Genomic DNA, 25,687 nt, shown 5'->3' with positions numbered 1-25,687 from the left:
TTTGCTGGTAACAGGACTTTTGGTTTTGTAATATGGGTTAAAAAAAAATTTCCTTCTCAGGTGAGACTCCATAGCTTAAAGGAGTCTGAAATTATTTAAACTGTGAGAGATTTTTTTAAATACTTTTTCTTCAGTGCCATCTCTTGACATACCTCCTCCAGACTGAAAAGGACTCCACCAATTGGGGCACCAAAGGCTACAGAAACTCCTGCTGCTGAGGCAGCTGACAACACCTGGAAAACAATAAAAGTCAGGGGGTTTGTCACAGTCTGTGTTGTAAACATGAACAACAAAATCTCACTATAGCTATAAGCTAAGTTTGCTGATGATAGAGCAGAGCAGTTGCATGGCAGAGAAGATCTTCACTCTGCAGCCCTTGTAAGCTCCTGGCAAGCTCCTAGCAAGAGCCATGCCTGAGAAAAGGAGCCCAAGCAGGAGCAGGTTTCTTGCAAGCACTGCAGCCTGTGGGTGATCCAGGCTGGGGCAGTCTGAGCAGCTGTACCCTGTGGAAGGGACCCATGCTGAAGATCTTGGTGAAAGACTGTCTCCCATGGGTGGGGGCCCACACTGGAGCAGAGACACAGTATCCCCTTGAAGGAGCAGCAGAGACACAGTATCCCCTTGTGCCACTTTGGGATAGAGGAGTTAGGAGTAAAGCTGACTCTTTCAAGAAGGGACAGTGGGGACAAGATACATTTAGTTTTGTTTTCGTTTCTCACTACTCTACTATTGTCAAGTAACTTTCCTCAAGTCTGGTTTGTTTGGCTTGTAATAGTAACTGGTGAGGAATATCCCAGTCCTCATCTTGACCTCTGAGCTTTTCATCTTACTCTCTCCTGCTGTCCTGCCAACAGAGAGAGGTGAGAGTACTGCTAGGCTGGCACCAAGCCTAACCCACCACACTGTCTTTAACAACAGTGAGCTGAAAGAGGGCAGAAAACACTGTTGTCACCAAGAACCCTTGTTCATGGGTTCAGAGTACTCTGCTGTCCTCACAAGTGGAGACACTCATCAATTACCAAAATGTAGAGACAAGCACAGAAAGAATTTCAATAAAACCTAATGGTCTCTGAAGACCATTCTGGAGACCAAACTCACTCTGCCATAGAAATTATTTACCTGTGAGAATGCTGGGGACAATACATTGTTTTTAACATAACAAATAACAATTGATAATCACTAAATATTGTCCAAGAGAACAAAGGTCATCTTTTAAACATACCAGTGTAAATGCACCAGTATTCAATACATTCTAGAAATGCTTTTTCAAGAACTTACCTCTCTTTTTTTAGCTTCATTTGTACTGTATTTTGGAAAGAGGTAGGAAAAAATATTCCCACAGCAGCAGGCAACATGTACCAAAGGACCCTCTTTTCCTAAACTTAAACCTGATGCAACAGCCAAGACTAAAGTAATTGTTTTTATCATCAAAGTCCACTTCCCCAAGTAACCTCTGATGATGAAGCCACTCAAAATAGTTTTTATCTGAAAGAAATAAAAAACTGTATCTGTTACTGTACTCTTCAATTTTCAGAAAATAATGCATCTCTTAATTTTAGCTGCAGAACTTCTAAGCCAGCCTTTTCAAATTACTAACTTTGTCACACTTGAAAACATGCCTCATTCAGACTGCCACACTCAGTCTATCTGCTTGCCAGAAGCTTTTCATCTGCAACTTACTCTAAAACATTAGGTAATAACATACAACTTACTGGGTAATAACAGCTAACTTACTCTAAACCACTGGGTAATAACATACAACATATCAATTACATTTAGTAGAAAATTAATCTGCAGTGGCTTCTAAGACTGGATTCATTAGTTCATGATATAAATTATTGAGCAAAAGGCAGAAAATTTAAAAAAAATCTGCAAAAATCATACTGAAGATCTATTGTAGCAATATCCCAACTCGCACCAATATCACCCGTTTTCTCTTAGTGTTTTACCATCACTACATAAAAATCAACAGTAGGTTTCTTCACATAAAGGTGGAAAAGATCAGCCTATGTCCACCAGAAAAATATGTCACTTGCCAAAGGTATTACTGTGCTTAAAAATGCTATACTGGAAGACTGGAAAATATGTCCATGCAGAGTAAATAATATACAGCTACCATAGGACAACATGTCCATCAACAGGATGTACACAAAACACTGGACAGCTGTGTCTAGAAAGTAAAGACAGCTAGATTTGAAAACCAATTTAAGATGAAATTTCTTCTGGAATAATAGCACAGAACTACTCCAGGCTTAAACAGAGGTGGATAAAAAAATATTTACAGAAAAACTGAAAAAGTGAGACTGACCAAAATTGATTTGACTTTGCATTTTTCTGTCTCATTCTGTGGATAGCAGCAGACAGCAATTGTAACCAGTGAGTTTTTGAGGATACTACATTGTGAGTGCCAGTTGGTTTGTGCTAATTAAAGCCACTAAAGCCATTGCAACAAAAGATTGATTGCTCTATCAAATGACCCATATTGTGTCAATGAATCACCGCTCTCTTATCATCACAGGGAGGGTGTGGATGAGGGAAGGTTTGAAAATCATTCCTCAGAAGTATACTAATCCAAATACTTCCTTAAAAAGTGGTCCCAACAGAAACAAAATCTACTAACCCAGGAGATTCTTTTAAATTTGGGGTATTTTCTTAGAAACAATTAGCAAGTTTTTCACATGTGTTCAGTTTGAATGCTTGTATTAATATATTTCTTTAAAGGTACACAGAGCTTCCTCTTGCCTTTCCCTGACCCACTAAGGCAGCAGTAATCTACACATTAATATGAAACACCTATAATACATATATATATTAGTTAGACCTCACCTCAGGTATCCCTGAGCCACAGGCGTAGGGAGCAAATACCTTCACCAGAGAAACTGCTAAGAAGGCAAAGCTCAAAGCCCAGAAAATGTACATGATGTAGTTCATTATGTATGAACCTGGACCCTAAAAGCAGAAACAAAAAGTCAGAAAATAGATTTGATATAAGAGCAAAATCACTACTTAAAATAATCCAGAAGTATTCTTGTTGCAAGTACATTTATACACACATTTTGAGGCACAATAATTATTGCCAAGAGAGAGTTTTGTTTGAAAAGCATGAAGCCATGACACCTACACATTAGCACAGACTGGGTTATAAAAGGCAGAAAGTGTTCTAACACTTCATCTTATAAAGAAAAAAATAAACATAAACCAGTTATATTTTTAATAGCTAATAGCTGCTAAAATCTAGTGAATATTGAGTAAATCTTCCTTATTTAAAAAATTTGGTAGAAAAAATAAAACAAATCTATTAGTTATCAGAGAACACCATAAATGGATTTAATTTACATACAGCCATGATCAAGAATAGAAATTCTCATTTTATTAACAGTTCTATATTCTCATAACTTCCTTACATTTGCAATACTCCAAGCCCCCTTGCAGTTCATGAAATACACATTTATTACACTCTAATCTAGTAATCAATTCAAATGCTGAAAAATGGCACAGACAGTACAACCCAAATTCATGTTTAGAATCCTAACCTTAAGACTATTATTTTTTTCCCTATTCAGCCAAGCTGTTGAACAAGACCATCAAAGAATACTCACTTCTGCTTGCCCAATTATTAGCTCTGCCCATGTTTTCCACTGTGGACATTTATCTCTCTCTTCAAATGTGGTCTCATTTGAACCCCAACAACACTGTTCATGGTTAAACCACAAAGCACTAAGGCAAATGCCTTCCTTCAAGTCAGTCATCCAGTCAGCAGCTATGTCGATTAATCCTGCTAATGCCCCTGTTGTAGAAACAGTTTTGTATTAATGTTCTGGTAAACAGAAATAACACACACAGCTAAAATGAAGGAATGTGCTTGTATTAATTGAAGTATTAAGTATTAACTTAATTAAATAGACATTTAATATACTACTGATTTCCAGGATTATATCCTGGTTTTGTTATAGTATGAATAATATTTGCTGAAGAATTAAGTACTTTGTGTATTTCCCAAGTTAAATGAGATTTTTTTTTTTGCTTTTTTCTTTCCCTATACCACAGTTCTCCAACAGTCCACTGAAACCAAGGAGTTAAGAGTAAAAAGAGAACTGCTACTTTTGTGTGATGGCAGAAAGCCTGTTGGAAAGAGATGGGATTCTAGCCCATGTGTTGGCAAGTCAAAAGCAGTACTTCAGTAGAACAGAATTTTGACCAAATTATGAAAACACATAAACACAAGATCTCCTTGTGACTGAACTCAAGGTTGTACCATTTAAGATCCAGTAGACATACAAGAGAAGGCAACTGAGACTGAAAAACCTACCAGTGTTCAAGACCACAATTTGCTCACTTTGTTACTCAGAAACAGAATACAAGAATTTTAATAAACAGCAGCTCAGGGGATTAAAAACACCACACTGCATGTTCCCACTGAAATTATCATATACAATTTCCAGTGATTATACACTCCTGGTTTCTGCATCCAGAAGTATGTAAACATGCTACAAACTTTGCATATATATTAATTTATATGTGATTTGTGAAAGTGATTATGTATATGCCTAAGCACTAATTATACTGTTACCATGCTTTTTAACAAACATAGCCTTACTCCACAACTAACTCTCTTAACATTTAATCTAAAATACCTATCTGAAGTACTTATTTTGAAAAACTGGGCACAGACTTTGTGACCTTTCCTTACTCCAGGTTTTAGTCACTTCAAACTATAGTAACAGAAAAAGCAGCAGCACTGCCTGACCCCTGGGCCACAAACTATTGGATGCTTTCAGTTGTGAAATCCATTCTAAAATACGCTAAGAAGGAGAGAATTATTTTCTGTGGAAGAACCTCTGTAAAGATACAACATAAACATACAGCTAAAATTCACTAATCCATAAACACATGCATTACAATGAAGTGTACTTACCAAAACTACACATATACCAGAGCTACTTTTACAATCAATACTTCCACAAGAAATTCTACAGGTAAAAACCAAAATTTTACAGAAAGAGAAAACATAAATCTCAATCACAGGATTAAAGAACATTGATAGTTTAGTAGGTGGAAGTTCAAAAACACTTAAGAAACTCTCTCTAAATTCAGTGAGGATTTTGGTTCCCATTTGATCAGTAAACCCTCACCTCAAAATGGTGAAGCCTGTAAATCAAGATAGTCAACTTTTTTCTTCCCTTATGGAATTGTTGTAGTAGACTGAACCAGCTCTTAGCTGGGTTGGTGGAGAACAAAGGAAAACCACAATTATACTTGCTGACAAATATAAGAAAAGAATGCTTTGTGTTTTCATTTACCTGATGCCAAACCAGTTAATGTGACTACCAACCATCCTGACCATGCATCGTATAAACTTTTTGTCATCTCCCATGCTGATTCTTTCTTCTTGCTGTTAATCTGCAAAGAGAAATCAGTAGAGTTGTATGTAGTTCTGTAACATGAATAATGAAACAAAAAGAAGCATGACATACAAATTGCATGATGCAAGCTGCTTGTATTTAGTGCTACACATAGATAAATCAGCTTAATTATTCAGACATCAAGCAACTGACAGAGAAATATATATTTGTTTAATTTAAAGAACTAAAATCCAGGAAATACATTATTAGGATAATTAAATACTTTCTGTGGCATACACCTAAAACATGAATTGTAAATTATTTCCCTCCTATACATTAAACATTTTTTGAACCTCAATTAAACTGTTAGCATACTAACAATAAGCTATTTCATATAATTCAAATTCCAAAACTTCTACTTCAAATAGAAAAATCTTTATCTTTAGACTAAAAAACACATAAAAGTAAAAGAAAATAAAAAATTTTATAACTACCCTAGAGTACTTCTGGACAACTATTAGTAATGATATCTGAAGTTAATATACTGAAAAAGTTGCTATTCTTATTTTATCCTTATTTACTCTGCACACTTAGCTGCAGTGGCACAGACACTTGTGCCAGTACAAAAGCAATACGCTTCACTTTTCTGTACAAGTACCACCAAAAGCACTACTGTACTACTACAAATACATCTGCACTGGAAAACAGCCTTAAATATACAAGCATGCAAAAAATGCAGTACTTTAAAAATGGTATTTGGGTGACAGAGACCTATTCCCACTCTATTAAATTACTGCTTTTCAAAGTTACAATAATAACGCTGCAAGACTGCAGGTATCCAACTAAGCAGGGTTTATTAAACAGTATTCAAGTAGTTCTAGCTGAGATAACTAGGTACATATTTAAAGGACATGCATATTTTTGTATGTGTTACTAAATCAGACCTTAACTCCAACATCCAATGAAAAAAATACTATAATTTATCTCAAGTACCCGTCTGTGCCTTTCTCTGTCTTTGCACTTCTCTCGAACCCAGTCAATGGTATGGAAGTCATCGTATGTTCCTACTCCAGGAATTGGCTCATCCAGAAGGTCCAGTAGGTGTGTTGAACTGTTGATATTTCCTCCATTTGTCATTGTATAATGAGTTCCTGCAGTAGGGAAACACAGGAATCAATTAATTCTGTGATAAATGAAGTACTCATACCATGTTCATAGCACAGAAATTTCTGAACCACTAATTAAGACACTTTCCATACTCTGCATGTTGTACAGTCATTTAGGTCTCTCAATGCAGCATGCCACTCCTCTTTACTGTCATCCAGTTGAAAGTTAAATTTGTGTATAAGTGACTTTGTGTTTTCATTGGTTAAATAGGAATGTCCTAGTCAAATTATTGTTCTGTTTTGTGTGCAGACTCCAGAAAAACTTCAACAGAAGTAAGTGGTGAAAAAGAGCAACTCTGACACACATTTAATTTGAAGTTTATATCAGTTTATGAACTACCAGAGGAAAATCTGTTTGTACAAAAACAAAGCAAGGATGATTAGCCAGAAAGTTCACAGTACCTTCATATATAACCAGTAATTTCTAAATGTACATTCTATTGATTATCAATCTCTCCTACACAGCTAAACTAAACTTAAAATACATTATTAACAGATTGTAAGTGCATGTAAAAAGCAACAAAAAACCCTTATATCAGTTTATGAACTACCAGAGGAAAATCTGTTTGTACAAAAACAAAGCAAGGATGATTAGCCAGAAAGTTCACAGTACCTTCATATATAACCAGTAATTTCTAAATGTACATTCTATTATCAATCTCTCCTACACAGCTAAACCAAACTTAAAATACATTATTAACAGATTGTAAGTGCATGTAAAAAGCAACAAAAAAAACCCCAAAAAAGTTAATAAATACTCATATTTTGTTTTTATGTGTTTTTTCAGGTCAATCACAGAGCCTCAGTCATGAAAAACTGGAAACATTGTATAAAGAAAGTATCTTCTAATTTGTCATGACTAGCTAGTTTCTTCACAAGCAGCTTGCAGAGCAACAGCCCCATGAATATTTACTGTACTGATCAGAATAAGAAGAGCAAGAGGGGGCGTAGTGAGAATTTTTCCATTTTCAAAAGTGATAAAAGAAAGTTTTTACATTTTTAAGCTTTCAAATGTCATAAATTCTGCAATATATTGGCTTTTTTTCTTAGTTCCCGCTTGTTTGACTAAGAAAAAAATAATTTGCCCAACAATATACAGCACACCACAGAAATCTCTATTCATAAAGACATAAGCTCAAGTTGACCAAGATTTCTATCAGTTCAAACAGACAGCAAAACTCATTTCACTAAATTGACACTGGGATGTTTAGACAGGTGGGGGTGGTTTTTTTTGGGTTTTTTTGTTTGTTTTTTGTTTGTTTGTTTGTTTGTTTTTGTTGGGTTTTTTGGAGTATTTTTATTCCAGGCTTCCTTAATTGAGCTTCTTGGTATTGTCAGCAGAAATTACCAATTCACCAAAAAACCAAAACTAAAAAACAAAAAGCTTGTCAAAGGACCTACCTGTAAAATTCCAAATGCTACAAATGGTGAGTTTACCAGCCCAAGCCCTCATAATAACTCCCAATTAAGATTTATATGTAAGTAAAATGTGCCTTTTCCCCTTACAAATGTGAATTCTAAGATTTAGAAGAAGCAGTGTGACACCTGGCATTACACTATGACCAAAGTGATGCCTCAGTCAGCTACTGCTTAAGAGGTCATGTTGATGCCTACTATGTAACATTGTTTGTTTATTCAGACAGTTTCTATAGTGGTGAACGCCAAAACTAGGTAAGTAAAATGTGCCTTTTCCCCTTACAAATGTGAATTCTAAGATTTAGAAGAAGCAGTGTGACACCTGGCATTACACTATGACCAAAGTGATGCCTCAGTCAGCTACTGCTTAAGAGGTCATGTTGATGCCTACTATGTAACATTGTTTATTCAGACATTTTCTATAGTGGTGAACGCCAAAACTCAAAGAAAGAAAATAATACAAAATTCATATTAAGACAAAATGCAATCTATAATTTTCAAGATACACAAACAACTATTATTACAAATTCTGTAAAGATTAAAAGAAAAGTACAGAAGACAATGCAAATGTAGCAGACAGTTCCCCAATAATACCAATACCATTCTCTTATGTGAACCTGGCTGCCATCTTTAGCTTAATACCTTTTCCCCCAGTCTCTGCCATACTAAATTCCCCCTCATCTATTTCCCACAGCTAAGCCCTGTAAATCTCTTCCCAAAGCTGCTGCTAGTCTCTCTTAAGGCAGATGTAAAGAAGCATTACCTATGCTTCCATTAATAAAAGGCTAACAACAACAATTTAAATGAGGCTTGCTAATAGAGGTGATTGTGAAAACCTTGCTTTAGGATAAGGGATTCAATTTCCTTGCCATTTCTCCTAACTAGAAGTCTAAGATACATGTCTGGATAGTTGAAAGGGCAAGGTGATCTTGTGGAAGAGATACTAACAAAATTCACAGTGTGATAACTAGTTGAGCTCTAAGAATTAAGACAGTAATAGAATACATTATTAAAGTATTATTTTTACATGAAATCAGCTTCCTCTGGCAGAGCAAGGGGACATAAATTAACCTCACCCACAGCTTAATTATTAATCTCCTACAAAGTTCCAGTGTGATGACACAGTTTCCTGAACCTGAGTGAGTAGGGTTGGGCAAAAGCTTGCCTTTACTCTGGAAGAGTTTGTTTTATGCCCTGCTATAAATGAAGCAGTGCCAAACTACAAGGAGCATGCAATCCTATGCCACAGAAGGCAAAGGAAAGTTGAGAGTTATAAATGAATCACAAAGAGTAAAAGATTATTGTATGCATATCACAAGGTGCTACATTGGAATTGCTACCAGGGCATTATCAGAGATACCATAATCAAAGATGGCACTACACTAATTGCACCTGACCCATAGCAGAACATGGAGTAGATTACAAATGATGGTCATTGTCTAGATACAGTAAAAATCCCACTGGAACTATGTCACATTCCTACTTTGCCAACAGTTGCTGGCACACCAAATACTGGAATATAAGTGATTATTGTATGATGGGGAAGAGAAACAGAAGAAGATATGAAGCTGAAGAGGAGGTTTTGTTGAATATGGAGCTTGAGTGCCTGACGAAACAACTGAATAGCTGTAATCTTGTAGCAAGTGAGAAAACAGGCAGCAGTGAGTGTGGCAGAAAGGCTTCCTTACAGAACCATGAAGAGGACAACTCTACAAAACCTGATGCTCTGTATCTAAGATACAGAACTCTGAGATAACATTCTCCTGATAGCATTATGATCTATGTAGTATACAACTATTCTAAAGCAGATGTTAGAGAAATATACTTTTACTAAGACTCAACATTTTCCCAAGCTTTCGCTTCCCTTTCTACCCTTCCTACTCTAGCATTTCACACAGCAAGATGCTCCTTCCAGCTATGAAGATGGTGATTCTCATCAGCATAAACACACAAATTCTCAATTTACTCCCAGTTCCAAAGTGTCATTAAAAGTATTTTCAATGCAGTGTTAAAACCCTTACCAAAATACAAATATTTTATCACAACTTTGTAACCATATGGCAGGAAATCATCATTACATAGATAAATTGTAGCACTTAGCAAACCTTCAGAAGTATTTCCCCTTCCGTCCTCTCCCACTTCACCAGTTCTGAAGTTTCAGGATGCCTTCTCAGGCTTTCTCACTTTTCACCACAATAGAAGCAGTTTTGGTCTTAAAAACCACAACAAGCACTTAGTGTACAAGATGTATAGGTATAGCCTCTAGCTACAGTAAGTGAACACTTCTAAAGTTCATATGAGGACACCCAAGCCATTTTGGAGCTGTAAAGGAAGTAAAGCCTTTTTGTAATATATGAGTTTGCTTAAGTTTTTATGAGACTGGAAGCTAATGGTAAAAGTGGCATGCAGAGCTTGTATTACTACTGCTATTCCAAACTAACCCATCTTACTAGAGAGAGGGAAACAGTATATTGATGTTCTCAGAGGCTTAGTACAATTCATAAGAATCCTTATAAACCAAACACAGTCATTCCACACTTTGCAAAAATAAGGCAAAATCACAGAATAGTTTAGGTTCAAAGGGACTTTAAAGATCATCTAGCTCTTGGGCAAGGACACCTTTCACTAGACAGGCTGCTCAAAGTCCCATCCAACCTGGCCCTGAACACTTTCAGGCATGAGGCATCTACAGCTTATCTGGGCAACCTGTTGCAGTGCCTCACCACCATCACAGTAAAGAATTTCTTCCAGAATCTAATCTAAACCTCCTCTCTCCATTTGAAGCCATTCCCCCTAGTCCTGTCACTATGCACCCTTATAAATAGACTCTCACCATCCTTCTTGTAGGCTCCATTCAGGTACTGTAAGGCAACAATTACATCACCTCAAAACCTCTTTTCCAGTCTGAACAAACCCAACCTTCTCAGCCTTTCCCCATAGGAGAGGTGCTCCAGCTCTGTGATCACCTTGGTGTCCCTCTGCTGGACTTGCTCCAACAGGTTGGTGTCCTTCCTGTGCTGGGGCCCCAGAGATGGATGCAGCACTGCAGGTGGGTTCTCACCAGAGCAGAGCAGAGGGGCAGAATCCCCTCCCTGGCCCAGCTGTCCATGGTGCTCTGGATGCAGCCCAGGACATGTCTGGCTTTCCTGGCTGCAAGTGCACATGGCCAGGTCATGGCTAGCCTCTCATCCACCAACACCCCATTGCACTTGGTCTTGTTAAACATCATGAGATTCCCATGGGCTCATTTCTGGAGCTTGTCCAGGTCCCTCTGGATGGTATTCCACCCTTCAGGAGTGTCAAAAGCACCACTCAGCTTGGTGTCATCTACAAATTTGCCAAGCAACACTCAACCCCTTCATCTATGTCATTAATGAAGGTACTAAATAACACCAGTCTCAATATGGATACCCGAGGGACACCATTTGTCACTGATCTCCATCAAGACCCTGAGCCCTTTACCCCTACCCTCTGGATGTGACCATTCATGCAATTTCTTATCCATCTAATGGCCTGTTCATTAAATCCATCTCTGTCCAGTTCCAGAAGGAAGGATGTTGTGGGGGCCCACATCAAAGGCTTTACAGAAGTCCGGATAAATGATATCTGTAACCCTTCCCTTGTTCACTGATGGAATCGCTCTCTCATAGAAGGCCACTGGGTTGGTCAGGCAGGAACCTTGGTGAAGCTGTGCTGGCTGTCCTGAATCTCAACATGTAACTGCTTTGAGCTGCTGTAATCACAGACTGCAAGCTTATAGACAGTAGGCTTCTAGACAATAAAAGCAATGTGCTTCTTCAGAAAAGGAAACTCTTTTGGGGGAGTCAGTCACTCTAAGTCTTGAATGAACTACCTTCTAGAAAGGCAGCTGACTTTTGTTATCCTTCCATGCATGTAATTCCAAGCCTCGAGCACAATCCTTTTTCAGCAATCAGCTCTGGTATTGCTGAAGAACTGTTTCAACTGAAGTTGTTAAAAAAAAATGCACAATGTTAAAAGAAAAAACTGTAGTAAGCATTAAGATTAGCAGTTAAACGCTGTATTTTGGGACACCTGATGAGAATTAAGTACAAGGAAAGCAAAAATGCTACACAAAAAAAACCCCAGAATAAGAAAAGTGGATTCCAACACCATAAAAAAGCTTTTATGCCTAAAGAAGTGAAGGATTTTTTCTTCTTTTTTTAATTTTTTTTAAATTTTTTTTTATTTTAATGAGAATGTAAAAAATACAATCGAAAATTGCTGGAGAAGATACTATGTCTGACAAAAAACCAATAGTCTTACCATACTGCTCTCCTGCATTTCTCTTTGAACATGAAGTTATACTCATGTATGGTCAGGTCCCAACACTGATCCAACTTCCTGCTTTGCCTAGCTAGTTTCTGCTGATGGAACCACTAGGCAAAAAAATAACAGATTTTACAATACTCACAGAAGCTCCTTTATATATCAGAATTCCTCCCTGCCTTTTGTCCCTCATTAAGGCAAGGAATATCTCTTCTTTCATATTTTATAGATGTGCCTCATCCAAGCAGTATTCAATCTTGACTGATGTTAGAACTATGATAAACATGACAGAAGGCTGATTTATGTAGGTTACACACAGCAATCTTGAGGCCATGCACAGTATTTTTAACAGCTGCCTCACCTCCTGCAGCAGTAATCCCATACTGCTTTGTCTTTCTGCAACTCAGAGGATTTCTTTCAAATCTGAAAGTAACCCTGGAACACATGCAGCTGATGAAAGATGTGTTTTTAAAAGAAAAATACCTGGTACGTTTATAGCTAATTTATTTCACACAAGAAAGGGGTTTAACAACATACATGGTGCTCCTGATTCATGCATAACTGTTCAACAATCCCCCCCAACTCTTTCCTTGTAGGCTGTGTTCCTTCTTTTCTCATAAAAATAACAAGAGAGGCATCAAGATTAAAGACAAATACTACATCCTGCGTAGTCAAACGATGCACAACAGATTTTTATGTGGTAATCCACCACGTGATTATCTGAACAATTACCCAGTATCACCTAGAGAACAAATCCTCACAGCTACACCCCCGCAAGAGAATAAGGTACAGAACTGACACATCAACAGGCTTCTCAAGAAGGTGCCTATCAGTTAATATGGGACCATAACCTTATGATAAAGCTTTAAGACTTCTTAAAGGGGTCTTAAGACACAGCACATGATATCCATTTTCTGAAGGCACATCACAAAATACACCATTGTCTCAAACTATATTAATATTACCTTATTCCATTTTAAGAAATGAGCCATACCTCTTGGGATATAATTACACAGTAAGACTGTGGTGATCTAATTGACTGCTGGCACACAAAGAGTAGATCTTGCTCCCCCTATTTCTCCCTGCTGTTCTTGGTCACACAGTCTTACTCTCACCCTTGGATCAGCTCTGTCACCCTTGATCTGAATGCACAGTAAACCAACCCAACATGCTAATCCAACTAAGCAGACAAACTGAAAACAACAAAAAAAAAATCTGCCATTATGAGGAACTGGAATCAAGTTTCTGTGCTGTTGGAGAAAAAACAGAGCCAGTGCAAGGGCAAAAACTGAGAGAATAGATGGGGAGCAACAGGTTCAGCCCCTTCCATAGCAACAAACTGTCAGACTAGTTATCCTGAAATACATAAATGCACCCTTGGGGTCTCGTTAGATTTTAATTATAACTTTCTGCTGGAAACAACTCAAAATTATAAATATTAATGTCCAGACACTATACAGTAACATCTATTTCACAGAGCTCAAAACTCCCTAAGGTTTAGAAACATTCCAGAGTTGTGAAAACAACAACAGATAAACAATGTCAATGCTGTATTCAATGGCAGAGCAATAACAGGACCTAATTTCTCGAAGGTATTTCTCTACAAGCAACGTAATTGTTAACTCTTACAGCAAGAATAGTTGCTGCTGCTCACCCATCCCTTTTTCTAAACAACACACAACTACATAGCATTTGCCTCAGCCGCTGTTCTTTTGGCTGACAGCAGTGTAACATGTCTTCTTTGGGCTACTCCCAGCAGTGTCAAAGGAGGAAGGAAAAAAATAAATGCACCCTTGGGAGTGAAAATGAAGTTAGTCAGATTACAGTAAAGGCTGGAATAAGCTCCCCCTGACATGACCATCCAAATCTGCTGAGTGTTAAAATCAGCAGGGGCTGTAGCTTTCTGGAGGCCAGATTCTAATCCAAGGCTTTGCTTCACCCGTGTGTCCTTGGGTATTAGGTGGCAAGGGGAGTGGAGGCAGGGAAGCACCCTGAGTGCAACACACACTGGAAGGATCACTTACGCTTGTAACAAAGAAGATTTGTATACACGAGGTACGTGTTAGTGCCTCAGCTTCTTTCTGTCGCCATATTCAGACCTCAAAATATGAGGCTTTCAATTAAAAAGACAAGAAACAATCATCAGTTTATTTTAATTTGTCTGTAACCACTCAAAAAGAGTCATTAAGCACAACTTCCTTTTCCTGGCTAGAAGCAATTTTTACATTTCATAATCAGAAGCACACCACACAATGCCATAAATGATGTTAAATTGTGTTAAAGTCTTTGTAATCAAGTAATACATTCCACTTGTAACTGAATTTTCAGCATGTCTCTTCGTTAGCACTTCTAACTGCATCAAAGGTTTTCAAACAGAAACTGGCCACTGCATTGCAATCAAAATGCATATAAAATTGACACAACTATATATACACAAACTGAAAAAATCAACTGGAAAAAATCTAATAAATGGGAAACAAGAAGATATGGAACAAGTTTTGAGGAACAAGGATAAGTTGTACTATTTACCAAAGTACTGCATGATAATACCCTCCATTTCATCTGCCCCCAAAAAGATCTGGGTTTAAAAATAACCTTTTAAAAAGTAGGAGTGAAATCAAAGTTCAATAGTAGCACCTCTGATTTAAACCAAGACTTTTGAAGATTTGTGTCCACCACAAATGGGAAAAAAATACAAAACAAAACCCTGAGCTTTGGCTTTTCACTTTAGGTGAAAACATTTCTGCTTCTGTGATGCACCACCAAAAACAAAAGATTTATTGTTACAGATTTATTTTCTTGTAGCCATAAAGGCAGATGGACTATGTTTATTTATTTATGTCTATGATGAATAGGGAGTTCAGGTATGCAAGTGAAAAGTTATTGAGATCCTCCCACTACTAAATACATAACTTATATTTAAGATGAATAATGAGGAAGAAGATGATAAAAATAGAAGGTATAAAAAATATATAGTTAGAGAAAGCAAGCATTACAAAACGGAAGTTATCTGTGATCTAACAATGACCAAGGCCATCAGAGTCAGAATGCCAGAAATTTAGATAATTAGATTTCTAAGTCCCACTGCTGCATGTACATAAGAGCAACTTACTTATATGCTGTTTCAGAGGGCAAAGACAGGATTCAGCAAAAACAGTAATTCTGTTAATATGATTATCCCAACCAGACCACATTCAGGCCCAAGGAGGGCATAATCTTGGTCTGTTTATTAGCTTTCTAATATCTCAAATAAAAATACATCAAAAATTATTTCCAAAATTGAGAAATATGCTTCATAGATAAGTTAAAAATAATTTTCTTAAGTTAAAATAATTTTTTAACTCTCACTCTGCAACCAATAAAATTTCAGGGTCAAGCTCTAGCTCTGAGCATGTGTACACAACTTTCATACCCATTTGTTTCAAAGGTCACACTGGTATTGACTTTTGACTTATTACTAACTCTTAAACATAAGAGGACCTTAAGCAGAAATACAACTTAAAATACCAAAGTATAAGTTTTATCACTTAAGAGCATCTGAACTGGCTCAGTATACATCTGACTCAAAGTCTCCCTAAGCTATTATTAAATATTCTCTGCCCCACAGCTTACAGTAACAGTGAGGCTCCAGGTGGCTGAGAGGCTCCCCCTGTTACTATCAGTATTGACTAAGCAAGAGAAGTTGCACCTTCATGGCTGGTGACTGGTGCACGATAAATGAAATTGTGACTTATTTTATCTCCCAAAAAAATCAGGTTTACGAAAACTAAGCCATCGTACATCTGGCATGTTCTTCATACATGTAGTTTTCACATCTCCTGGCTACTGACTCTATCAGAGATTATTAGTGAAAGAAAATTTCATTCATTTTGCTTGAGGACTTCCAGTTTCTTAAATCTAAGACATGTTTATGTATATGCAGAAAATAACTAGGAGTCAACAAAGCTTGTGCCTACTAAAGATGAAGTCTTGCTTGATTTGGTAGTCTGGGCACTATACATGTTCTGCTATTGCTCACATTTCAAATTTTTGAAGTTGGGTAAAATGAATGCTTATTTAGGAATAATAAAAAGAGGGTCAGGGGTAAGAGAATGAGTGTGAGCACGTATGTGAATGGCTGGAAGACAAGCAAGATACTGATCATTCTCAACTTTCAAAAGGATCAAGACAGTAAAAACAATGCAAAGATAAATCTGAGGGCAACACAAGTTATTCACATATGTGGCAGTATATGGTTTGTTATATGAAAAATTCTTACAAAAATGTACATGCATGCCAGTTACTTGGGATATATGCAATCCTACATAACTTTTAAACCCTTTCTGAGAAGTAGTATTTTTAACTCTTATTTAGTAGAGAAGACAGCAGAAGTGAATTGTGTTCCGGAATTTTTATTTGTGTGTCAGGGAGGATAAGTAGGTCTGGAATGATGCATTTAGTATCACATAAAAAGAAATCTTAGCACAGCACAAGTCAAAAAAGCTCCTGGTAAGAAGAATTCAGTAATATCTGTTCAGCTTTTTTTTTAAGAGACAGCAGTGAGCCTCTCTCAGTGAGACAAATACAATTAATAAATACATATTTTTTAATATTTCCATTTGATGTTTCATAGTGTACTTGCACAGGGAAAAAAAATCTTCTTAATGCAAGCTAATGCATAAGGCCTTTGGTAATAATGCATTATAATACTTCCTACTTCATCTCACTGAACATTAGTGAAGGTCGTTAATTAAACCTCAAAGACCCCTGCTGATTTAAACAGTCATTTCATAACTGCTGAGGTACAGCTACTTTGGGTGAGCCACTGCAGACAATTAGTTCAACAAATGCTTTGATGTTACACACCAATTTTGCATGATGTGAACATTACTCTGCAGGACATACGAGTTGTGAGTATGTGAATAAGGGGAAAACTTCACCAGCCTTTCATAATTAAGTCTGCTTTCTTGGAATATCTTTACCCATGATCTCTGAGCTTGTTATCATGATGCTGTGAAATCTACATGAGAGGAAAATAAAAATCTTGGTAGTACACAATGTAATGTGAAGGATTTACTTTCAATTTCTGGTTTTGTCTGCTAGCATTTTGAGCTTTATTTTAATAGCTGAATCACAATAACAGATTACTGTGACACTGTAAACCAGCAGGAAATACTCACAAATTTTGGTTACATCTATTGGAACAACCTTGTCTGGAGTCATCTTCTTATGAGACATACTGTCATGGTTTGATAAACATTTGAAAAATTCAGAATTGCAAAAGATTTCAGTGACACTATTCAGGTTTTGTTGTTGGTTGCTTGGATTTTTTAAAATCTAAACTCAGCAGAGCAAGCCCAAGAAGAACAAGTAACATTTGTTTTGAAATACAATATTAGAATATGGGAAGCACAAGCCCCAATAGAATTTTGCAGTGGAACTGCAAAAATCGTAAGTCACAACTGGGAATTGTCTTGCTGGCCCTCAGCAGTGTCACCACAATGGAACTACCTAGCTGAATCCTCCAGTCTTCATTACAGTATTGGCAAACATTATGTTTAACAGCAATACTCCAGTGTGGCACACACAGCACTTTGCACTGCAAATATCTACTTTTTGTATTGTAAAAAATCAACTAAAACCCGTTATTTTCCAGGAATATACAGCTGATCACATTTCAATGTCTAACTATAACTGCAGATTTTGAAAGTCATGTTAGGACCGTTTTGCAGTTCTCATATTTAAATCTATCTACAGATCTAAACTGACAGAATGGTTGAGGTTGGAAGGGATCTCTGGAGGTTACCTTGTCCAAAGCCCCTACTCAAGCAGGGCCACCTACAGCTGTTTTCCCAGGAACATGTCCACATGGCTTTTGAGTATCTCTGAGGAAGGAAATTTCACAATTGTCTGGGTGACCTGTTAGAGTGCTCAGTAAGAAACTGATTGCTGATGTTCAGAGGGCACCTCCCGTGTTCGGTCTGTGCCCCTTGCCTCCGGTCCTGTCACTGGGCACTGCTGAGAAGTGCCTGTCTCCACATTCTTGTCACCTTCCCTTCAGGTATTTATATTCAGCCTTGATAAGATCCCAAATTCACATTTTGCAAACCTTTTAAGAAAACACTCGGCTCAATTTCTCAGCCGTGGTTCTAAAATCTGACTTAGCGAATATCTATCACTTGCCAGACAGTGTAAAATTTGCTTGCTGAAAATAAAACTGTATTGGAACTTGTTGATGTTCTCTAAGATATGCTGATAAACATTCTAAGAATCATAAAAAGACAACAAATAAGCTTCTATGTAAACTACTAAAAGACAGATGATAAATTGTCAGATGAAAATAAATTATGATCTAATTTATTTATAGAATTAAGAGTTTGCATGGACGTGCAAAGCAATAAATTACATGGAGAGAAAAAAATAATTTTATGTAAATCATATGTCTATTCTCAGCCTACCTCCTCTCTAATGCTTACGCCAGCAGCTATTAATGTTGATAACTTTCTAATTTTAGATTGCCTAATTTAAACAAAAGTAGGAATTCACTACATTTATTGTTTTAAATACCAGACTGTGACCATCCAATCCAAACAAGAAAACATACTTATATTCTCAGAATTTGAAGGCATAACTTTTATTCCTGCTACAACTTCTCAGAACAAAACCAAATCTTTACAGAAGGTATTCTGCTTTGAATTTATGGTGAGAAACAAAATGTAAGCTCAAAAGAGGATTTTTTTCCCTCCCCTGAACATTGATAACACTTTTCTTTCTAGATCTGCTTCCTTACAAGCAACAGTGTAAAGAACCTCCCGTAAAGTACCAGTTCCTTATGAGTTCATCAATATTTGCTGAGCTGACACATGACCATTGCAGAGCTTTCCCTTGGCATATCAAAGACCGCAACAACCGGTCAAGTCCTAAAACCAGGTACGGAAACTTCAAAGCCAGACAAACACTGTTCCTATTCATGCCATTGGAAGGCAGCTAAGTAGTCTATTTAGTACTCTAGCTAATTTGTTCGTAGTCAAAGACAAACACAGTTTTTGGAGGGTTTCTTTTTCTGCACGAGATGGTTTTATTGATTAAAAAAACACACACAAAAATACCCGAGAGGCAGCGAAAGGCACGCCTGCCACATATCGAAGATGGAGTCACAGGGCGATGAGATGTGAAGCAGGACTGATCTGCCCGCAGAGAAAACAATCCCTGACAACACAGGAACCAGCCAGAACTGAATTCTCCTCCCACAAAAGGCATCGGGCAGGCGAAAAAAAGCAGTTCGATAATTAGCAAGCCTTTACGTCCCCGTTTCAAACGTGGGCAGCGGTCCCGCACGTACAGCTATGCAAACAAGTAACCCAAACGCCAATCCGGCATACCTCGTTTATGCAACTCCCGGAGCGGAATGCCGTCTCCTCCCCCTCCATCGTAGGGCAGATACGGATCGGAAGAGACATCCATGGACGTGACGAACACGAGGCCCGCCTGCCGGCTCAGGAGGGCCGCGGCATTCCTCACGCAAGGGCGGCCGCGGGGGCCGCTGCCATGTTCGGCCGGGCCCGGCCTGCGCCGCCGCCGTGGCTCTGCAGCGCCGGGCTCTGCGGAGCGGGCCCGCCGGCCCCGGGGTCCCGGCCCCGCCGGCCGCACGGCGGGAGGGATGCGCTCGCATAGGTGAGCCCGCCAAAGCTGCCACTCCGTCAACAGGTGAACGGTGGGGCCCGGCTCAGCAAAACAGGCAAACCTGCCGAGAAAGAGCTGCCCGTAGTTCCTGCACCTTTCCGGAACCACGCCCGCTGAGGCTTCTAAACACCTATAGTCGCATTTTATCTGTACGGGAAGATTCATGCATGCTAACATCAAAACGATTACCTCAAAGGAACAACAACATTAAGCTGCCAAAAGCCAACCCCTCTGCTCCACAGGATCAGCTCACTCACTTTCATCAACCTCCTATCCCCCATTCACGTAGAACTTTCAGTCGTATAGCAGTGACTGACAGCTTTGAACATGTGTCATCAAAAAAAATAAACCAAGAATTTAATTACATATCTAACTAAAATGGAGTAGTGTCTCAATTTTTTTGTGTGTGTGATTATTCTGGTATTACAACTGTATAACATCCATACTCACACTACAAAGCCTGGGGTGGGGGTGGAATAAAATGTAATAAACACAAGTCCACACTTAGCTTGCATTACTCTACACATTGATAAAATGGTCTGAGTCCCTTGAAAGTCACAGGCTCAAAATAGGCAACAACCCACATGAATGCTAACCAAGGCATTCATGTGATGCATCATCAAGCCGTGGCTGTTCCAGCACTGGCAAAGCCCAAGCACTTCAAACAGCCGGGATCGAAAGACAGGAAATCTTACACTGACTACATGCCTCCATTTGAAGCAGATACTATTACATATTGAATCCATATACTATTTTATGTTTAATGTATGATCTTTCCTGGTCCTATCTTGCAATTGCTGATAAGAGCAATTGATAAGAAGGCTATTTTATGAGATTTCCATAGTTGGTCCAGTGGTAATGAAATACATACGGAAGGTATGCATAGTTTTTCCTTTTCTTCCCCTTCAGCAGGTAGCAAAATTAAATATATTGCATGCCTACTTCCATGCAATATATTTAAGGCTAGCTTCCATTCCATTCACAGCAAACAAGGAATTAATTTTATTGTGTATGCCTTTGCACCTCTCTAAGTGTGACAGAGTTATTTTAGTTTTCAAATGCAGTAGTTTCTTAAACAATTTTCCATATATGTTCTTAGGGAAGTAATTTCTCTTATAAGCCAATGTTACAAGCTGTATACTGCAAATGATCATTTTGAGGACACAGTAGGACATAAAGAAATGTTACATTTACTTCACAGGCTTGTAAATACACTAAATGTTAAAAAAATATGGCTCTGATACAAACATCGAGAAAATGCTGGTTTCTCTAGAGGTGGAAAAACAAATGAGAAAAGGGGGGGATGGGAAATGAGCACATAGCAAAATATGTTTCAAAACCTTAAAGACTACCTTATCTCCAAGACAAAGGCAATCCTTGAGCCACAGATACTCATTTCTAAAACACAGACAGCTCCATTTGCTATGACCTATACAAATGCTTTTTTAAGAGTCACCTCCCACAACCTTTTTAACAAAAACCCCAGAATCTTTAAGATCTCGCACATGCAAAACTTTCAGAGCCATTATGCATTATCACCATTTATTTTTGCCTGTGAAAAGACAAACCTAAGCACTTAACTTCAAATTATCCATATCCCTTATTTCCAGAGAAATACAACAGAAATCCCTGAGCATTCTTAACTCCTTACCTCAACAGAACCTGGAAGTAGTCTGCAATCTTATTGTAAGGTTCTAAATAAAAAGTCATTCACAGCAGGAAGAAATACAACAGTTTTTGTAACCTGAAGCAAGAATTATTACAGAATGAACCATTAGTGTTCATTATATGTTGATTATAGATTACAACACTATAAACTCAACTTTATACTTGAAAGAATACAAAATAAAGGATACAAAGGACTTGCATTAACAAAGTCTGGAAGATCATCTCTACTTTAGGTAGAGGTGGTTACCGAAAGTCTGGAATGTCTTACAACTGAAAAGAAAAAACAGTCACAGCAAAGAAATGGCTCACTTTGCAAAATTTCTGTCCAAGACTGAAATCCAGATTGAGTTGGAAAAGGTGAAGGATATAACTTGTTTGAGAGCATATCTGATCAACTGTAGATAAGAGGGAAAGCCATAACAAGAACTCTGCAGTATAAAATAGATGACATATTTGCTACATGAAATTTCAAGAGTCCACCTAATACTAAAAAAGACAGCTCTTCTAAGGTCACTGCTTATAGACTGGCTGCCAAATACAGCCCTTTGTCTACTCTTAAAAAGCAGAGCAGTCATTTTACCTTCTCAGTTACAGTAGCTTGTGTTCTCATTGTTCATACCCATCATCACTGTGTGTATTCCCTTTCCTACAATACCATGAAAGATGGTTTTAGTTTTTGTGTTGTTTTGGTTTTCTTAATAAAGATACTATGCATACTAACATGTCAAGCAGTCTTTTTCCTTTGTAAATATCTAAACACCTATGCAATTTAATCTTTCCAAATTACTCTTTTTCTACCTGATCTGAAAAAGTGCATGGCTTGAACTGACAACTTTGTATTCCAAAGAGTGTGTCAGTTATTTATGTTATGAAGTTCTGCAAATTTCAAAATTATAGTCAGTGAAATGGTGTCTCTAGCTAACTATGTATTTTGGGTATTATGGAGTACAAAATATTATGAACACTTGTTGTAAGGCCTAAAGCAAGTTTAACAATAGCCTTATTTTAAATGGCTGAGAGCCCCTTCAAATTGCCAATTTACTACATATAACAGCCCACATGTAAACAGCAGGTTTGTATAGCAGCTTGTTTTCCAAGTGTCATTGCAGTAATTATAGACTAGGTCTCAATCCCATAAATCCTCCATACCCAAATAACTTCACACATCTGAGTGTTCTCATTGTTCTCTGCAGGCACAGGCTGTGGTTAACCATAACTTAGATGCACCTGTCTTTGCAGAAGTCCATTGTTCTGAAAATACTGGAACGTACACTGGTGACATACCTTTAAGGCATACTAAGAATGACAAAAGGCACTTTTATCCTCTCTCCACACTTTGTCTTTTCCAGTTTAGGGAAAGAGAAGAATCACATTCAAGGTAAAGTATCTGACAATGTAAGAACAAGTCAGAGGTTATACAAATCAGTTACACCCAGGGAAATACGTTTTGAAGGGACAAAACAAGGCCAATGAAAAGAGGTACCAGAGAAGAGAGGCATGAGAGTCTGATTACCTAAAGCTGGAGGGAAGACCTTAACTCTGAAGCACTTCCCACCATTTCAGTTTAAAAGGTAAGCTAGGTTTAAAGAAGACAGCCAAGCACCCTGCTACATAAAATAAACATGCTCTCGCTTCTCCCAATTATTTGCTTTGTTTTGGTGACAGACTGTGTAACTTTGTCGCACCAGGTAATGAAAATTAAAATAATGTCTTTTATGAAATTACAAATATAAGTTTTGCGATGCTGAATGATTTCATCAGCATAACAACAGAGGCCAAAAACGTGACTGATAATTACAAATGTTAATGTGACTGATGCAAAAGATTTTGGTGACTCTCAACTGTCATTTTCTTTCCTATTATTATTCAAAACAAAAGCTTCTCTTGGCAGAGCTAGAAGGTATGTTCTCCTGAAAAATGCTACACAGAGCAGTCACCAAAGCAGCTATCATTTCCAACCATTCTGAAAAGAATTTAACTCATATATACCTTCTCTTGAAGGGGAGGGGGGAAGCATCCATTTACAACAGAGTGCCCAAAGTATACATAAATGGTCTCAAAACCCTCTGTGCCTCCTCATTCCTTTTCCTTCCAGCTTCACTCTCCTACCTTTTCTCCCAGTTTCTTCTTTCATTAACTCTTTTCTCAAACCATGCAGCCAAATTAAGCCCAGATCTAACCCCTCTACCAGGCTGACTTCTCTTAACGTCTCCGTTTATTATCTTGCAGCCCCTTCAGCCTGACTTTGTTCATTCTGCATAAAACCATACAACTTTCTCATATGGGTCACACAGAGCCTTCTGTGAGAATATGAAAGATTGATAAAAGGACAAGCACTGTTCTCTCGGTTCTAATTCCAAGACATGGTCCAGGATGATATAAAAAGCAACCACAGAAAATGGGGAGGAAGGGAAGAGAGAGAAAAAAAGGTGCAGTTATACATAGCTTGAAATTGATACACAGTAAAAAACAAGGACAAATTACTTTTGAAGCATTGCAAATTAGAGTCTTGAACTTCATTCCTTCATTGGTAGTATATAGAATTCTGTCCTTGATCAGTGTATCAGGCTATATATAGAAGACTCTGTTACCATTATCACCTCATCAAAAGCCTCAATAAAGCAGACAGATAACAAAACAAAAAATTTTAGACTAAATATAATGTAAAAGCAGAAGAAAACAAATTTATAGCATATGCTGTTGAGTAGTTTAAAGAAGATGGGATTTAAGCAACACAGAAGTAAAAAATCCCCAATAGAATGTGCACAGGAGTAATACACAGTAAGATTTTCCCAATTTGTAATTTATTATACAGAAAAAACATAGCTTCTTAATCACAGTTTCTTTTTTCATAATCACCTGTTTCCCACAAATTTGTTACTTCATTTTGCTCACAATCATTTCACCCACCAGAGAACACTTTAGTTCAGGTTCTCATCTAATGAACTCACTTTTTACTGGCTGACCACAGGTATTATACTCCTAGAGCTTTGTATAACTTCCAATGGTGCTTTTATTCAGTGTCCAGACACAGAAGGTGGTAAGTGAAGTCAAACCAACCAGCAAACAGAATGCAGTAGAACAGGTCATATAGCCAAAGGCATGTTGTGTAATCAATTCTGAGACGGACTTCCCCTCAGGGAAGTTGAACCTTCACTGCCAATCAGTAGTAAAGTTTTCCCACTGTAGTGCAAAAAAAAACATTTTTCAATTCTGAGACGGACTTCCCCTCAGGGAAGTTGAACCTTCACTGCCAATCAGGGAAACAGTAGTCAAGGTTTCCCACTGCCATGCAAAACTTCAAGGCAGAAGAAAAAATAGACTTAGAAAGGGGGAAATAATAAAATAATGATGCAGCATTAACACCTAAGACCAAAAATGAGCTGGGGAAAAAAAAAAAAAAAAAAAGCTTGGTCCCTAAAGACTGGTTAGACATCTTGGTCCAAAACATTGAAAGCAAGGCTAGTGTCTCCTTTTTCTTTCCACTTCTTTCTGGGCCTGCCTGTAACAGGACTTCATGTGTAACCCAATGAGACTTGAAGAAGAGACTTGACATCAACAGACTACACATAGCTAGCTGATGTGAGAGGTGTGTTAGTCTTTTTAGTCTTTGGGGTTTCGTTTTGTTAGGGTTCTTTTTGTGAGGAGGACTTGGAAGAAAAGCAAACTATTTTCTACAAACAAATTGCTCTCTCTGATTCTCTAAGAGTCTCTTAACTACTACTAAATTTTTTCTGTGTACTTTTTGTTTACAGGATAGGCTTTTACTAAGAAAAAAAGTACTGCTGCACTCTCACCTTTGCATGTGTTCTCACACTCCAGGTTGCTAAAGCTGTAGTTACAATGCATCAACAGGAAGATTTGGCACCCTTCCCTGAAGTTCACTTCTCCCTTTTCTCAGACTACCCAAAATTCTGCTGCGGAAATTGTTCTATTTTTCCTCATACCTAGATGCATACAAGGATATAGGTCTTACCTGCTCTATTGCTCTTATTCTGTTTTAGGGTTGTTTATTGTTGGAATGGGGGGAAGGTGGAGCAAGCAGTACAATTTGGAAGGTCTCAGTGGAGAACTAAACTGGGGAGTACCACTCCTAAACCACAACAGCCATACATACATACATACATATATATATATGTGTGTATA

The 25,687-nt window shown here is 37.8% G+C and overlaps 1 protein-coding gene across 5 annotated transcripts in view; it reads right to left on the bottom strand.

Moving 5' to 3' along the window:
* Nucleotides 1–25,687, bottom strand: part of CLCN3 (chloride voltage-gated channel 3) — a 60,025-nt gene that overhangs the window by 16,491 nt on the left and 17,847 nt on the right. For 3 of the 5 annotated variants that reach the window (XM_039700186.1, XM_039700185.1, XM_039700187.1), the window contains exons 3-8: nt 6,336–6,493; nt 5,301–5,400; nt 3,600–3,787; nt 2,827–2,949; nt 1,279–1,485; nt 153–233 (exon numbers count right to left, since the gene is read on the bottom strand). In XM_039700186.1, the coding sequence (XP_039556120.1) occupies nt 153–233; nt 1,279–1,485; nt 2,827–2,949; nt 3,600–3,787; nt 5,301–5,400; nt 6,336–6,493 (857 nt within the window). Of the gene's footprint in view, nt 1–152; nt 234–1,278; nt 1,486–2,826; nt 2,950–3,599; nt 3,788–5,300; nt 5,401–6,335; nt 6,494–19,572; nt 20,228–25,687 lie in introns of those variants that run through there. The other 2 variants (XM_039700183.1, XM_039700184.1) reach the window with 2 other exon arrangements.

Source organism: Passer montanus, unplaced genomic scaffold (genome assembly GCF_014805655.1).
Source record: "Passer montanus isolate IOZ18808 unplaced genomic scaffold, ASM1480565v1 scaffold14, whole genome shotgun sequence".
NCBI lineage: Eukaryota > Metazoa > Chordata > Aves > Passeriformes > Passeridae > Passer > Passer montanus.
The sequence above is the reverse complement of the archived record's forward strand: the minus strand, read 5'-3'. Positions and strand labels throughout refer to the sequence as shown.